At 39.2% G+C, this 17,641-nt stretch overlaps 2 protein-coding genes across 5 annotated transcripts in view; both read right to left on the bottom strand.

The window, feature by feature from the left end:
• Positions 1-91: 91 nt before the first annotated feature.
• On the bottom strand, positions 92-16,164 carry KCNK16 (potassium two pore domain channel subfamily K member 16). The gene is made up of 5 exons (XM_001235223.5): positions 11,694-16,164; positions 9,231-9,345; positions 8,536-8,702; positions 6,171-6,336; positions 92-5,012 (listed from the first exon to the last, which is right to left on the bottom strand). Exons 1-5 carry the CDS (start codon positions 11,904-11,906, stop codon positions 4,789-4,791), a joined length of 885 nt encoding a protein of 294 aa, XP_001235224.2. The 5' UTR covers positions 11,907-16,164; the 3' UTR covers positions 92-4,788.
• A 140-nt stretch (positions 16,165-16,304) lies between these two features.
• Positions 16,305-17,641, bottom strand: part of KIF6 (kinesin family member 6) — a 142,560-nt gene continuing 141,223 nt past the window's right edge. For all 4 annotated transcript variants that reach the window (XM_003640945.6, XM_025148878.3, XM_040697630.2 and 1 more), the window contains one exon: positions 16,305-16,932. In XM_003640945.6, coding sequence (XP_003640993.5) covers positions 16,916-16,932 — 17 coding nt within the window. In that variant the 3' untranslated portion in view covers positions 16,305-16,915. The remainder of the gene's footprint in view (positions 16,933-17,641) is intronic.

The following is a 17,641-nucleotide window of genomic DNA, read 5'->3' as shown; positions in this document are numbered from 1 at the left end:
TTATTTTCTTGTACAGGACAGCATCAAATGAACCACTGGGTTCTTGCACACATAGTGACAACCAACCAAATCATCTTGGGTGTACAGAAAGTTTGTAATTCGCATATTTTATTGCGGAAAATGAAAAAAAAAGAAAGAATAAAACCGCTAAATTTCCGAGCAGGAAATTTCTGCTCCATGATCTTATTGCCATGGTAGTGCTTCATAAAAACACAGAATCATTACGGTTGGAAAAGACCTTCTCAGATCATCTCGTCCAGCCTTCAGCTCACCCCACCATGCCCACTGCCCACATCCCTCAGTGCCACATCCACACGGCTCTTGAACACTTCCAGGGATGGTGACTGCACCACCTCCCTGGGCAGCCCGTGCCACTGCCTCACCAATTTTGAAGAATAAGTTTTTCCTAATATCCAGCCTGAACTTTCTCAGCACAGCTTAAGGTCATTACCTCTCATCCTATCACTGTTACCTAAGAGGCTGATCCCCCCCTTGCTACAACCCCCTTTCAGGCAGTTGTAGAAAGAGATAAGGTCTCCCCTGAGCCTCCTCTTCTCTGGACTGAACAATCCCAGGCAGTGCTCAAACATGTTGCAGCACTCGGACAGCTCTGCTAATGTGCTGATGTTTTCTGGGGGATGCTTTGGGCTGTCTTTCATAAGCCCACGGTCTTTCTGACAAGATTCAGAATTGCACTTCCAAGGTTATGCCAGCGTAAGACTGGCAAAGTTTCACTGCTAAAACACTGTAAGATATACCAATTCCTGCTTAGGTTATGTCATCAACACAGTCTAAAAACAAATAAGGAAAAAACCAAAATTCTTGATGCTTCATTCTGCCTTTCCAATGTCTTCATTACTGAATGATGAGTAAACTGAAAAAAAAAATTCCCACAAATAATACACCAGAGAAAGATGTAAAGAAACTGAAAAGTAGATACAGTTTTCTTTCATTCAAGATACAGAAATAGAGCTGTATTTTTACACAATAAACACATTAAAATCAGTTTTTATAAAGCACACTACTGCGTAGAACATAACTGACTAATGCTTACACACAAACAATGTAAAACAAATTACAGGTGAGGCTCAGGGCTTGCAGCTACAGGACTGCATGAAAACCCAGGGCATCAGGCATGTGCTTGCTAGAAGTAATTTGGGGAGGAAGAGGTTAAAATTCACTATATATCTTGGAAGAATCACATAACATTTTGACAAAATGTTTGGTTAATTTTCATGAGTATTCTCAGGAATGTCACTTTGCAATTAGTAAATGTACTGTACGGGGGTTGCTTCAAACGTAATGCCTCCTATGTTTTTGTATTGGCCCACAACGTCAGAGACAGATGTTGGTAATATGGCAGGAAAAGTTGAACCTTCCCACCAATACTCCATTACGTGTTGTTGCTGCATGACAGATGGCAGCAGAGGCACAGTCTGACACAATGGCATCTGACATGGAAGTGCGTATGGAACAAAGGTATGTCTGAATTCCTCACAGTGGAAAAAATGACACGCATTGGTATCTCCTGATGCTTAATGAACATTTCTGGAGACCAAACAGAGGATGTGAGCGTAGTGAGGCAGTGGGTGGTGCATTTCAGCAGTGGTCACCTCCACTGGCATGGATGTTTATGAATGCAGCATGCAGGTTCTTGTTCGTTGCTGGTGAAAATGCATAGCTATTGGTGGTGACTATGTTTTGTAACTGAGAACTTGCTCTATCAACTAGTTTTCATGGAAATAAATAGGGGGCACTACATACCTCTATCTACATACCTTTGGAAGGGATACATATGTGCTAGCCTTCTATTTTGTGAAGAGACTGGCTCAAATATCTGCAGATGATGATTTGATGCTGTCTGGAAGGTTCCAACACATTGGTGGACGAGGAAGGGCTTGTTGAGTGGGGTTAAAGGATAGTTGCTTAGTACAGTGTGCTGCTCCTCCACTTCACCAATGGGATGTGGGCACTGCTTCTGTCACAGACTTCAGGGCTTCAGAAATGACGGTGCCCATGCAGTTGAGCTGAGCATCTTGTAGCTGGTTGTGGAAGCTCCATTCTGTGCAGGGCTGCACCACGGGTAAAGTGGGTTGTTAAAGGAGCAAGAGTCCTGTTGTGCACTCCTCTGTCTCTTGGTAAGCCCTCATGACCATACAGTTCTTCCACAGATTATTTCTCTTAGCAGTTCAGATGATGCTTGTAGACCATCCCTTTTTGTTAGAAGATGGGTACTTGATCCATCCGTACAAAAAAACTGGGCTAAAGCTTCCAGTGTGTATCACAAAGAAGCACGATTATGGATGTGCATGACCTCTAGGATCTCAGGATCTTGAAAAATTGACAGCATGCAAGAAACTTTTGTCACTTGCCTAACGCATTATCTTCCCTCTCTTTTTTTTTTTTTATTTTCCCACTGTGGCCGTATTCTACTTTTTTTTTTTTCTTTTTTTTCTGGTGGGTTTTTGGTTTTATTGAGTCTTCTGGCAGGCAGCTCGTGAACTACTATAGCTACTCTCAGCCTTGCCAAAAGCAGTAGAAGCAAAAAATTTCAGAAGGTAGTTTCATCGTGCTGCTACTTTGCAAAACCAGTACGAAGTATAGGAGCAATATGGGGGGGTGAGGTAAAATGAGCTCAAACTCTCTGCTGTTGGATGTCACGTAAGAAAGGTTTTAACAAACTCTTTGCCAGTAAGTAGTCCACACATGCTTTTTTTCCCTGATAAACCCCATTATCACTTTTTATGGCATGCAACATGTTATAAAACAGTTTATATCATCACCTTTAGACTACCGCATGTTTTATGACTGGCTGTGATTAGATAAAGCAAGGTGGCATGGAAAAAGGAGAGGTGAATGAAACTGACCGGATATGAAGGTCAGCAGAATTTAGCTTTGTCTTTCACACAAGTGGACCAGAAGTGTCTTATGGCACAAGAGAGTTACAGAGTATAGCGATGGTGATGATGCTATCAAGTGCTAACATTATGCCTAAGAAGAGAGAATACTGAGAAAGTATGTTTCTCAGGAGATTTGTGAAGATACAAAAAGCCAGACAGGACAGAGCTGTCTGCTACCAGGCTACAAAGAAAACTGTTGTGCAAATTTATGGGAACTGTTGAGGAAGATCAGTGCAGAGACTAAGATAAAATCTGTGAAGTAAGTAGTCGTAAGATGTGAAGGAAATCTCAGATGAATAAGCATTTGAGAGCTCAGTTTTCAAATGAATTGAATAAGCTAAAGATGGCATTCTTACATGCTGGCATTTCAGATTTGACAGCCAAACTGCACTGGGCAGGAGTTAGTAATTAGCACTGCAAAAAGAAAGCAAACAAGCACCGAGCCAGATGCAAGAGCCTGCTGGACTCTCCTCAGAGTGAAAGTCTAGGACAGCAAGTATGTGAGATTTGTAACCTACACACAAGTATCTACATGTTTTGTGGACACTTCCCTAAAATGAAATATAAAGTATCTGCTGAAATGTTGACATCTGATATTTCTGTAGCCTGTTACCTTGGGACTACCTTGGGGCTAGTCTGCATGCCCAGTCATATTTCAGTCACACTTTACATTAAAGTTCCACTTAACATGAGTTTTAAGTGGATTAGTTGCTGGTTAATAAGTCACACTGAACAAATAGCAGCGTGTATGTTATTACAAGCATATCCACAGAAGATGTTAGTGATGATTACAAACAATCTGGTGTGACGCTCAGAGTGAATACATAATTGCTTAATCAAGTTTCCACAGCTTACTTAATATGAAGCATGACTACAGTTTCATATCCCAGTGGCAAGCCTGCTACGAGCTGCCTGGGTAAAATTCTGTGGCTCTTCTGTCTCTTTGGAGATGGCTGCTGTTACTTTTGGCTTACGATAATTGATAGAACCAATCTCTCTGTTCCACTGCCAGTGCCACACGAATGGCCGAGGATCAGATTTAGCACAAGAGCCTATCAGACTTCTTTAGAGGTAAATGCACAGCATCAGTACTATACAATGCATGATAATTCTTCTCTGAACCAGTCCAAGCAAATGCCAGACTGTAATAATAGTGATCTGACTGGAAATAAGGAAGTTTGCTTGCAATGAGATTTAGCTTAACGTGTTGTTTTCAGGTGGCTGTGAAATGAACTGTGGTAAGGACCTGCTCTGACCTGTCATTTAGTTCTAAATGGAAGTGTAACAGTTCAGACGGTGCTGGGTAGACACAAAAGTTCTACACAATTTAAGAGAGAAGCACGTTAGCTCAGGAACGAAAGAAATGTTACCTTTTTACATGAAAGCCTCTACTTCTAGATGATATCAAACAAATCTTAACTGAGTGGATGCCATTAAACAGATGGTCATTGCCATTGTTATCTCTGGGGTTATCTTCATTTTCCAACCAGAAATGAAAGAGGACTTCTGAACACGACTTTATCCATTGGTGATTCTTAGTGATAGCACTTCTTGTGGGAGCTGGGAGGCACTCACCTTGGATTTTTTGAATATGAATGACCAAAAGAACAGGATTCCAATACAAAATGGGAAAGGACAGTAATTGATTACTTTGAGGGAAGTTGCCTTTGTTAGGTGAGAAGTACAAAATGAATCTGCGACAGTTGCTTTACTATGCACGCTACTTCTCTGGAGGTCTTAATTGGCTGATGCCTTGACAGTGTGTGTAAAGGTTTCTTGCTCCGGAAACTGTCTGCGACATGTAGTTTTATCCTTCATCCACAGAGCTTGCTTAGTATGAGATGCAGATTAAAGGTGCTCCCTCAAGACTGCTCTCTGTGTACCTTGCTCAGGTAGGTATGTGAATCCTGGGCTGCTCGGGTTCATCTTCCAGTTTGGTTGGGGCTCCTTCTGACAAGCTTAAGTCAGGCTTGTGCCATTTGAGCTGAAGGAATTTTTCCATCAAATCAGCTCCAACGTTGAAGACCAAGGCCAGCCAGGCCAAGCCAAAAACAATCCAAATTGCAGTTAGGCTTCTGTAGAGTGGGATATAGTGCTTGTTGGGGTTTGCACCTGAAAAATCCAGGAAACCTCACGTGTTAATCTTGACTGCTTTGGCCTGACAGACAACACACACAGTCATAACCTCCCCTTCCCCACACAAATGTGTAAGCTTAACAAGTTCGTGTAATTTATGGGCATTATTATTATTTTTTTCCTCTTGTTCCAAATCTCAGGTTTAGCTTTGAACGGTTGGAATAAAATCTCTGGAGCTAAGGCTATATAATAAAAAGAGAAAAATCTAAAGTTAATCAGGACAGAACAAAGCTGAGTGTTTCCAATTGCTGATGAACAAAAATCATCCTAGAAATCTACTGCTCAATATACATTAGCCAAATTTTACTCAAGCAACCCACACGAGATCTCATCTGATTTTAAAATATATGCTTTACTACCACAGTGATATACTCATTACTTTTTGTATTGTGACATACTTGATTAGCCAGCATTCAAAATCACTCGGAGTATACTTTTTGGAATGTGCAGCCATTTTAATTAAGTGCTTATGGAAATCTTAACCCCTGGTTTGGTATATATACAAATTGTTCAATTGGTGCAGCTGATATGGACACAGGACAGCATCACAGCCATCCATTTCGTGCATGGAAAGATACCTCATATATCTCTATTGCTAAGTTTCAGCCTAGATCTTCGAAGACTATACACTCTTTCAAGGGTTCATGTATTTTCATGTATTTTCACAGTCCTCCAGGGCTTGTTCGTAATTTTCTTCCCACTGTCAGTACTGAGAGTTTCATGTTTTACAGGTTTTTGTATTGGGAATGGTAGGCACTTGCTGAAACAAATAACTGTTAGGAGGGGACGTCTCAAAGACTTCAGAGATTTCATTTATATTCCACCTGTCACCCATGGATCACATTCATACAAACTTAGGTATAATCACTGTTGAATGAGTATTCAGTGTCATACATCACATGAATATGGTGACTTTCAGCTTAGCTGCTCGAGAGAAAAAAATGTCCATGCCACGTATTACCTCATTATTATCAGCGCTCTCTCTCTCTCATACTGTATTTATAGGGGAATACTTATCTATGCTCTCTGTACTTAGGCTTTCACCAGAATACCTAATATCAACAAAGCTCCTCCCAGTGAGGAGAGAATGTGGGCAAAAAGATAAAATTTAACCATGTTTATCCTCATTATTACCTACTACATAGTCCCCAAAGCCAATGGTGCTCAGGGTGATGAAGGTGAAGTAAAAGCCTTCTCCATAGCTCCAGCCCTCTACATAACAGAAAACCAGTGGTGGGAACACTAGAAAAAGCAAGGTCCCTGCAGTCAGGAAGACAGCCACTGCCAGTCTCTGAACCACCTGAAAGATAAAAGGAAGATATCAGCAAAACAGCAGTAAGCATCTGTCTAGTGAAAATTACTGGGTCTGTTTTGCTCTTAAAGCATAAACCTACTCCTGCTGGGAGCTGTGTCCAAAAAGAGAAGGATAAACCAACGCTTCCGTGAACTACAAGCTGACCTTGCTGTTTATCCTTTACATAGATACTGGATCATGAATTGAAAATATATATATCTCAAAAGTGGGAAAAAAAGAAAGATGTTTTAAAGCTTTTTGCAATGAGTTTTGAAGTACACTTGAGTCATATTTTCAAAATTACTATAGCAACCATAGGAATGAAATGTTCACTTTTTCTATTTAAATGGAGATGCTCTTGTAAGCACTTGGATCCAGTCTTTCAGGAATAGCACCAAGCTCATGACACAAAGATTGGCAAGAACAAATTGGGGTTCTCTTTGCTGTGACTGCTTCCAAAGATTTATAAAGTGGCTTGCAAGAGCTCAGCCAAAAATATGTTTGGATGAAATTTGAATGAAGTCAGTTTGCCTGCTTTTATTTTAAAATTAGAAGCATTCAGAGCAGGGCTGTTTTCTGTCAGCACAGAGTAGATCTGTGTCTCTCATTACAAACGTGTGTCTTTTGGGAGACGTTAAGGCCTGCTAAGTTACAACATATGTGGCTGCACCAGATAGATACACGGAATGTCTGTGGATGGGTCACGGACAGGGGAATGGCCTGGTGGTTTGATCTAAGGAGTGAGGATCAGGAACTCGTGGGTTACCAGGGAACACAGTTGTGGCTCTGGTGAACTTTTGACCAGTGCTGCATAGTCTGATGCAAACTCGTGGCAATCATTTAACTTCACTTGCAAAGCATTTTGAAAATTACTTATCAACATGATGTAATTGATTTCTGTTCAAATTTAGCTTATTCCAGAAGTGTAATTGCACTCAATTAGATAATGAAGATTGCACAAAGCTCTGAAATTCACAGTGTTACATACTGTTCTGGCTTTTAAGAACTTTCTAGTAGCAACATACACGGTAGAGGAGAGTAAGTCAGGAATGAAGAATTGATTTTGATTTCCAAAAGCAGGATTAAATTGTGTTTAAAAGGAGGTGAAATGGTTTCCTGGTAGCTTTTCAGGGTGAAGAAGCAGATAAAGCTCCAAAGCTTCACCCGGTCATAGGAGTTCTGTCAAAAATCGAGTGATAATTGAAGTTATGAAAAAGAAAAAATTACATCCCTAAATTGCATTGAAAATCTCAGGAAAGATCCAGCTATACTAGCATGAAAACCCTTGTGCTGAAAGAGCTGCATGTAGCTGAGAAACAGACATAGATAAGGCAGTTAAGAAATGTTTTGCTTATATAAATTAGCTGCATTTAATGGTACTTATATATCTTCATCAGAAAATCTTTCCCTGTGTAGGTAAAGAATGCAGTAATTCAGTGATTTTTACAAATGAGAAAGAGAAAAAAAAGACACATGAGACAAAGCTGAAATGTTTCAAAATATCTAACCATATCTCCCTTTTCAGTATCTAAAGGGGTCAATACACCGAACCTCTCACTCAGAAGCGTGCACTAACTTTGTTACAAACGACCTTCACATATTTCACATTATCAGTGTTTCCCTTATTCCAGTACATCTGGACTAATTCACTCACTAACAAACTGTAACTACAGAGAAGGATGGCTTATTTACATTAAAAAAAAAAAAAAAAAAAGAAAGAAAGAAAAAAAAGAAAAAGGAAGGAAGTACTAAATTACTGGCACAATCAGGGAGGGTAATTCAAGCCAGATTAGCAGGCCAATAAAAATAAGTTGTCTTTGCATAATATAGACCTAGATTCTGGGGTAGATACTAGCATAGGCTAGATAATAAGAGCTTGATTCAGCAGTGTGTGTACGTGAGTATACTCTGCTAAAGTCACCAGAACTTAAAGACCCTGCTCAAAATTGAGGCTATGCTTGCTTAACAGTTCTGCTGAATCAGCATTTAAAAATGCAAATTGGGAGTCCCTCGGGAAAAAGCAGATTACTATAAAGCTATCATAGATAAATATAGCATATTGATTTTCTGATATAGAGGGCAATATAATTGCTGTATTTCAAAAAGATGTAAACACACTCAAGGAAATCCAGACTAGCAGCTGCACTACCTCCCTGAGAAAATAGTTTCTATTAGTGGGGAAGAAATGATAGATGCATGCTGTACCTGGTCATGGCCTGGCTTTTGCACCCATCTTTCTAGAGTAATCAGATGAGCATTGAGGCCTTTACCCAACTGGTTAAGGAAGGCCAAGTTGAGTGGCACTCCGAATAAGGCATAAAACACACAGAAGACTTGTCCTGCCACTGTGCTGGGGGACCGGTTACCATAGCCTGGAACAGAAGAAAAAGAGAGCTACAAGAAAAGGTTTCATGGTTAATCTGCAGGCCATCATTTCTTGGGCTTGGAAGCCCACTTCCATTAAGCCTGAAGGACACGCAGGCCTATGATTTCGCACAATGAATTCTGCCTATAAATTGCTATATCTTATGATAGAGCTCTGCGTATTCACTATTGCTAAGAGAACATTTAATGTGGAAAATGCCATTCTGAACAAATAGCATGATTTTCCACAAGTCTGATTTTATAGTGAATGTAACTGAGTACTTCAAAGAGACCTCAGGATTTGCTGTGCATGTACACAGTCATATCACATATGTCAAAGAGGCACTTGGCCATTTTTGCAGATCTGATATGATGGATACACAAGAATAGGTATTGTCTGAAATACGTGAGAAAATATAACCCCGAGTAATTAAGATCATCTTGTAGGTGTATTCAGTACAGTCATTTTATTTTTCTCAGGGATTTGCAGGACAGCCGGAGGAAACCCCAATTTATAAGGAAAGAGATTATCTCACCTATAGTAGTGACAACAGTTCCTGCAAAAAAGAAAGAATTGCTGAAGTCCCAGTTGCTGGGATTCGTAGAGTTTCGTTCTGGGTTGACCCCTTTTTCCCATGCTTCCATGAGGACCTGAGGTAGAAGAGGTCAAGGGAGCAAAGATGAGCCACACATTACACATCAACAGGAAAAATGTAAGAAAAAAATACAGCAGATAAGTAGATATTACTTTCCATCTTAAGCAAGCAGAGCAGTAAATAGTGCAGATAACAGGGCAGAGCTTAAGTAAAATGACCTGAGAGAGGTCTTATGCTGATGTGGCAAAACTCTGCAGTAGAGCTGGCCAGGAACTTGAACTCTTATCACCACTGGCCACTGAAGCAGAATCAGTTCCATAACTACACGAAGGCTAAGGGGAGAGGAATGAAGGGAGTCCCCAGGGTCATCAAACTTGGAATATAAAGTGAAGTTATGCCTTAAAAAATACATATAGCTCTTTTCCTTCCCTGGTGTAGTCATCTTATTCCAAATGTAAGTTTGGGCATGTGTAAATATGTGTTTGTACCAGTGGCAAAGGGTATGAGGAGCATGCTTGTTTCAGTTTTGTCCATGTAAATACTAGCGAGGATGAATTACTCTTTTTGGCTATGAGTTCCCAGCAATTTTTAGTCAATATCAAGATTCTCGTGGTCTGGAGATTAGCTGTTCCAGATAGCTCTTAACAGATAATCAAACTGCTATGTGCAAAAGAGATCCAGCTCCTGGTTGTGTATCAAACATCTTATTAGCTGTCTTAATGAATAATGTGTTCTCTTGTTCTCCCTGAGGATATCTCTGAATTAAACAGGCTGCCGTCTGTTCAGGGGCTGGAATTTCAAGAACCTCTTTTTTTCCTAGATATCACTTTTAAAGTCCACATTACAAACTTCATATCTTTGCCAAATGTCTCACCACAGCATGAACACTCACTTTTTAGGCTGGAACCTCTGTCATGGTAGGCAGGTCTCCTTAACCATGCAGTTAAAATGTACAGTCAAATGATTGATCCCCTGCATTAGTTAGAGATGTAATCTTGAAGGAATTCTATTCCATACTATTAGGAGGAGCTGGACAACTTTCCTAAATGACATTGAGAGGGCACCTCCACAATTACCTTGAAGGTTAAGTGCTGAATACACTAAAGCTTGTTGCACTGTGTATGATAATTTGGTGCCCTCAGCTGGTTTTGTCTGGAACAGCTGACAAGTGAAGTGTATCTGATTCAGCTGAGACAGAGCAAAATGCCATAGTCTGAGTGGCCTGGAAATGCAAAGGAAGCTCCACTGGAGGAAAGAGAATCTGGACATCTGTGAATCCTCCCTAAGGTTTCTAGAGTACCAGAGATTTAACAGCCTTTTAATTCTATAAAGCATGCAAGTGTGGTTTAGAGTGAGATTCGGTCTTCCTCTTTACTGTCATTACCACAGAGAGAAGGGAAAGGCAGGTAACACCAACAACTGATGTAGATGGAAAGAAACAGGCATGTTTTCAGGCATGTAAGCTCTTGAAAACTCTAGTCCTTCTTTGGACAAAGTCAAATATTCCATAAGAAATATGTCATAGTATTAGTCATCAGATCATTGTCCTTGTACACAGAGTTCAGTTACCTTCTGATCCCTTTTTGACTGGAAGTTCACCGTTTCCTCAAACCGATTTATACAATCTAGGTTTTTTATTGATCTAAAGCATGTGTCTTCGTGGAAATCCTCAGTAATCTTGCACTGTTAAGTATTTCTGTCGATTGTAATGACCTGATAGTAAGAGTTCAAACCATGCAGGCACTGAGCTCCGTGTCTGGAGAAATTCCAACCCTGAATAAAGTGATAATTCAAGGAATTTTTGTGCAATTCTTATAATGCTAGAATGAATTTGTTCATAATAATACCAAGTAAGGACTTGCAATCCATCTCCAGCCTGTTTTGAGAGACAGATTAAAATGTAATTGTAGATGTTATTAACTGACAACCCATACTGAATAAGAGCTAAGAGCTCTTTAGTACTTGCTTTAAATGACAAATTATACAGCTTCTGGTGGATACATTCATGGGCAATAGACAATCTCCAGAAGAAAGAAAGGGCACAATTTGCATAGGTTTGGGCTGAAGTGCCTTAGAAGGACAATCTAGTTTTTGTGATGTTTTTCTCTCCATGCAAAATTCCATTGCAATACTTAATGAGGGAGTCACAAACCATGAAGTTGGAATTATTGTAAGGTAGCACGAAGGTGCATCAACACTTTTTCATTTTTTGGGTGTTCATGAATAGGCTAAAATAAAGTGATACACGAAAGGGCTTGAGAAAGCATTGCCTTTCTGCTGTACAGTTAGTCCTTTAACATTGTGGACAGCAGATCAATTTATGATATGCTTGGCCACAATAGTAACATTGCTTCTAACAAAAATAATGCTTGAGCCAAAATAATGGAAGCCTGCTCCTCTTACCTGTATGAACTGCTCCAGGGCTTGCCTGTCCAAGCATCTGTAGTTCTGCAGGAACTTGAGCTTCTCCAAGTGGAACTGGTCCCGAGAGTGGGTTTCTGCCTGCTTCTCCAGCAGCTGGAACACCATAGCACCCAGGAGGAGGTAAAAGAGATACCCTAGCACCAGCAGTGGAGTCCAGCTGATCTGCCAGTTGGGTGCTGTGAGGAAGGGCATGCTGCTGCTGCCAGTCCCTGCTCAGTACTTACTAGGTTATGCTCACAAGATATGTACTACCCTGGGCACTCAGAAATCATTCACCAGTGTTCCCAGCTACTGTGCTGGAGATAGTTTTAACAGAAAATATGGGTAACATGCCCGTAAAAAATTAGACTAACAGGCAAATTTTATCCTTCCTCATCTTTTCTCTATCCAGAATAGAGAATATTTATGACTTAATAAATATGTGAATCATAGCATTCCTCTTATGAAAACAATTTTATCCAAAGATCTCAATCAAACAAATGAAGCTGGACACAAGCCCTCTATGATAGATATTGTCTTCCAGACTGGGAGGCTGAAATAAAACTGGTTTAATGACTTACCCAGGGTGATATGAATGTAGAGCCATGAAGAGACTCTAAAAGTACTGATAAGTAAAGCCTTACTCTAAACACTAGACCTCTGTACAAGAAATCACTATAAACTCTCCAGTTACATCAGAATCTCCAGAACTAAGAAGACTATGAAGCTGAATAAATGGAACATTGAATAGCTGCCGTCTGTACCACACAAACATTGCTGGTACCAGTGAAAGTAGGGTGATAAAGCTCATAAACATCCTGAATTCAGCCTGGTCACAAAACAGTTTCTCTTTTTTACCCTAAAAAGATCAGCTCCCTCACTGCTTTGCCTGATAGTTCTGAACTCTTTGTCAGATGATTCCACACCTGAACACCTCTTAGTCCATGGAGTTAGGGAAGGAACTACTCATGCCTGCTGCTTTCAGTCTCTATATTTCCCTTTTTTATCCACATGTGAAAGGGGGGAAGGGGCTCAAGTTAATCATTAGCTAAAAAAGTACCAGAGGCTCACTTAAGGGAGCTTTAAAGATTATCATGCTCTGCAAATTAGCTGGGCTAGCATATTTTTTGTAGGAAGACCCTTAAAGCTAGAGTCATCTGTGCCAGACTGCTTCTGAAAGAAAACACACACACATATATGCACAATGAGAAGGCCATGTGGCTAGGACTGCAATTCTGTAAAGCTCCCTTCTCATTAAAATGTTCTGAATACAGATATCCTTCCTTTGTATTCAGGATTGTTTTTTTACCTGCCTTTGAACAAGACATAATGCTCAGAGAAAACGACTGAAAAGAATGTTTCTCTTCTTATCCATACCTTGGAAATTCCCTGCAGCTTCTATTTGAACTGAATTTCTGGCCACATCCCACCCCAAAGAGAAAGACTGATGGGCAACAGAAGGCCTCTTGTCACTGTGGACAGTGAAGGGTATGGTGGGCAACTCCCAGAAGATCTTTTAATTTGTCCAGGACCATTCTGTTGCTGTGACTAGAGAACAGAAAGAAGTTAGAATAGATGTACAATACACAAAGACTCAAAGCCGTGGTGCTTTGCATGGCTTTTCTTAGATGAAATGAAATGTAGTAACTAGAAGCTACATTGATATGGACTAACATTATGAACCAAACTGCTTCGAAGCAACAGAGATGTCCAATCTGTTTATTACTGGTGGAAGACCTTCTCATAGCTGGCACTGAGGGTGACTGACAATTACTTTACGAGTATCCAGCAAGAACTATGTACTGTCCTCCAAAATAAAAAGATACAACTTGTTGTTCCATTCCTTGAGAAATATTATGGGTAGGTGAGCCTGAGATGTTGCACAACAGCCCGTAATACTAGCAGGACTCTCTGTTGAGAGATCCAGATATTTGCTGTGTTACAGTTTATAAGACCCACTTCTACCAGTCCAAGAGAATGCCTTCTGGTTTTCTGGAATGGATGCAAACGTATGCACATAGCTGGTCTGAAACAGATTCCCACAGTTGAAGTATATTTCTAGAAGTACTAAACTATTAAGTTACTAATGAACAAATAAAACACTGAATCTTCTCTGTGTTCCCTTCTGTTCTTTCTGTTCGGTTCAACAAGGCATTCTAGCCACTGAACTTAGAAGCTTGAATTCTTGTGCCTTAAGGAAAAAGTGTCAATTTAGACTTAAATGTAGGATTATATTTTTCTGAAGGTTTAGAAAGCTGAGACACTAAAATTGTCAGGTTGTGCTTACTACTATACTTCAGGTATTCCTACTTAAACTATTGTAACTTCAGCAATGTATCCTATTTGGTTGGCTGAGTGAAATGATTTCTAAATACCTTTCAGAGGTGTTATGATCTTTACAATGACTATTACTTGAAAAGCATTTAAAAAAAAAAAAAAAAAAGCAACCAAAATCAATTAATGGGAAATGAAAAGCTGGAGAGAACTTTGGGAGACACATGGAATATGTGATATGTCCTGGGGACGATGTAGAAAGCTGTGTTTCTGCAGACAGAAGCAAACAAATAAATCAACTACATTTGCACAAGAAACTGAAGAGTAGATAAACAGTTAGGGATGAACACTTCATAGGTGAGTGACCTTACAGATAAGTGTAGAGGCAGAATCATGGAGCATGTATTTAAGAAAACATTTTCACAGACTTGCACATTTCCATACAGGTGAACAGAATAGTGTGTTCTGTAAATGTGGAAGGAACAGTCTGCAAGTTGCTGATGCTGCCATACTTGCTCTCCCATAAAAGCTAAAGAAGTGTGTGTCTTCAGATTTAAATTATAGAACTCATCAGTACTCTGTTTGGAAAGGGATCTTTTTCCCTTGTGTTGAGTTACTACATTGGTAAGTCAGTAGTTCACAATTTATAAAAGGAAAATCACACATATAAAAGGAAAATCAAATGCATAAATTTGGAATGAAGAACACTCATGATTTCAGAGTGAATTCCAGATCTGGAAGAGTGAGCTCAGATTGTGTTACAACATTGGAAATGAAATCTAGCTATGAGGTAAAAAACATTATATACTATATGCCAAAATAACAGTGCTAGCACGACCCTTTTAATGATGGAATGACAAAGCTCAGTGTCTGATCTATCTTCTTTTATTGTTCTTTTAATGTTCCTCTGATTAAGAAAATAAATAAAACCTGAGTCCACAAACTTTAGAAATAAAAAATCCCGAAGGAAAATAACTACTCTTAATAGTATCTAAACTTGGAAATTGACACAAAGGCCCTATAGTTCCTGTGCTCCCTGCCAACGTCAAAACAAGAGTGCATTTAGTTTCAAATCCAAGGAATGAATTCTCACAAAAGGTATTTTGAATACAGATCTGAACATGATCTCCTTGTTCATTCCTTTAGTTATGATCTCCTCCCTCAGTGCTGTTGTAATACATGACTGATACAGTAGATTTTCTCCAGAAAAAAATCTGAGCCACCTGGAAAGGACCAAAATGACACCCTGGCCTACAATCAAGGTCATGAATCACCTTATGTGGATTACATGTGGCAAATCAAAGGACTGAGGGTTCTCCAGTTACTTCACCTATTGTTGTTACAGTCCCCCAAAATTCCTAAACATGAACAGATAATGAATATAAATGGGCCTAACAGAGCTCACTTTGTTTCAAAGGCTAGAAAATATACCACTGTGATAAGAAGGAGAATAATTTACAGAGACACAAACAAGCTGTTTTGTAAAGTAAGTAATTCAGTGGTTTAATGATACCTTGGCTGACCCTGTTGTCTTCATACTTCTGATGAAGAATGAATTTCAGGACTGTTTCTTCTGGAAGAAACCTCTCTGAACAGAACTAGATGACAAACAGGATGCAAAGATCCAGGGACTTATTTCTTCTTCAGGTTATGCATTACAGCCTGAACAACTTGTACATGGAAATACTGAATTGTTTTGAACTTGCCTTGCTCCTTACGACAGAGTTAAGGAAATTATTTAGAACAATGTTAAATATGGATAGCAGAAACTGAGTGCATTTCTTCAGGAATGACACTGCCATTTGGCAAGTTTCTATTTCTCATTTTTTTCTCACTCCAGATTGAAGCCAATAATTTTCATTTACTACTTTATGCTCACATAGGTGAAAACATGGAACGTTTTCATTTTCAGATAAAGGTTGCCTTATCACTGAGCAAACAGTACAGGAAGCAAAACAGAAAAAAATATTAGGAGAAGATATATTGATTTGTTGGCCCATGATATTAGAGGCGGATGTTGGCAGTACAGCAACAGAGGTTGAACCTTCCCACCAATACTCCATTACGTGGCGTTGCTGTGTGACAGATGGCAGTAGAGGGGCAGTTTGACACAATGGCATCTGATACGGAAGTGTGTATGAAGCAAAGGTGTGTCACTGAATTCCTCACTGTGGAAAAAATGGCACCCACTGACATTCATCAATGCTTGCTGAACATTTCTGGAGACCAAATAGTGGATGTGAGCACAGTGAGGTGGCTGCTGGTGTGTTTCAAATGAAATAGTTCCGGAAATATTGAATTGTGGAGGTTATTTCCAATAAAAATTAAGTTTCATACTACAGTACAATATCCATATTTTAATAATCAGGTATTAAAATTTTTACACATTGGGAATAATTAGAATCAGCAAAAGATTTCAAATTATTTTTGTAACATTTTTTAACCTGGAAAACTTTTTTTCAGACATCCCTAGATGCCAAATAGATGAAATTTATAACGCTTTATGCATATCCATGCAAATAAAACCAGTCAATTTCACCTGATTTCTTTGCAAGTTTCCAGTATATACATACCAAAAGAGGAAAAGAACATTCAATCAGTAGCAATATGTATTCCCCAGATTAAAGATGTAGAAGAACATTAATACATTAAATAAATTTTACATCTAGGAAACTGACAATAAATTCCCAATAAACAAATATATTTGGCAAAATTGTGATTATTTGTGTTAGTTTTGCTTAGTTTTAATGTAAGCTGCTGAAACTGAACACAAATATTTAGATATAATCCCCTGAAGAAATGGATTTTTGCTGTCAAACACAAGTCACTGTTATATCATTGTACTTAAATCGGTACATCCAAAGCAGCCGTTTCTTCTCAGAAGAGGAAGGTAAAGAAGAAAGTCTGTAACAGTTTCTAAAGGGAAATAATGGACTGCCACAAGAACTTCATTTGTTTCCCAGGCCTGAAAGGAGATAAAAAATATACTAGGCTGTGTTTTAGAATATCTCATCAGTTTAAAAAATAATTTCACATACACAAAGTAGAGGAAAATTAAGATACTTTAAAACTTCTAAGATGAAAAAGATTAGTTTTCTGTATTTTCATTAATTTTCCTTAAGACTGAAGAAGGCAACAAAAGTGCATGTTTGCAGAGTACTTCGTAAAAGATTTTCAACTTAGTTGTTACAGTGCTTTGACAATCTCAGCAATACTCTGAGGATATATCTGCTTTAATTCATCTCTGCTTAGAAAACAAATAGTAACAACCTACAGAAACTGGGCAAATCTTCCCTGAGATCTCTCACTATTTCACCCATGTTACTGTCACTAAGGATATCAAGCATTCTTATGCTTTCTGTTTATCATACTTATTTTCCATTCTACTGGCTTCAGCACATATTAATACTCTTTTATTTCATTTTTCTTTTTCAGCTAATGTAAAGTGGGGCCCTCAGTTTGCTTCTAAGATACCAGTACAACAGTTTGAAAGACTCAGGATCAATAAAGGAAACAACAAAGGAAAGAGAGAGTTGTGGGGGGTGGGGGGGGGGTGAGGGGGAAGACAAATGAGCACTGGACTGGGAACTGGCACACAGCTTACACACGAAGCTGTGATTCAACTTAAAGGCTTTGGCAGTCGTTTCTCTCTGTTCCACCTAGTGGAAGTTTGA

This window comes from Gallus gallus, chromosome 3, assembly GCF_016699485.2.
Source record: "Gallus gallus isolate bGalGal1 chromosome 3, bGalGal1.mat.broiler.GRCg7b, whole genome shotgun sequence".
In the NCBI taxonomy this organism is placed as follows: Eukaryota; Metazoa; Chordata; class Aves; order Galliformes; family Phasianidae; genus Gallus; species Gallus gallus.
This window is presented reverse-complemented; position numbering and strand designations above follow the sequence as displayed.

What these genes read in the sequence shown, in the direction of transcription:
- KCNK16 (XM_001235223.5), bottom strand. Translation starts at nt 11,906, where the DNA reads ATGCCCTTCCTCACAGCACCCAACTGGCAGATCAGCTGGACTCCACTG. An exon ending in AACTGTTGTCACTACTATAG is followed by an intron (nt 8,703 to 9,230) that starts GTGAGATAATCT and finishes CTTCTGTTCCAG; the next exon opens with GCTATGGTAACCGGTCCCCC. An exon ending in CTTTGGGGACTATGTAGTAG is followed by an intron (nt 5,013 to 6,170) that starts GTAATAATGAGG and finishes TGGATTTTTCAG; the next exon opens with GTGCAAACCCCAACAAGCAC.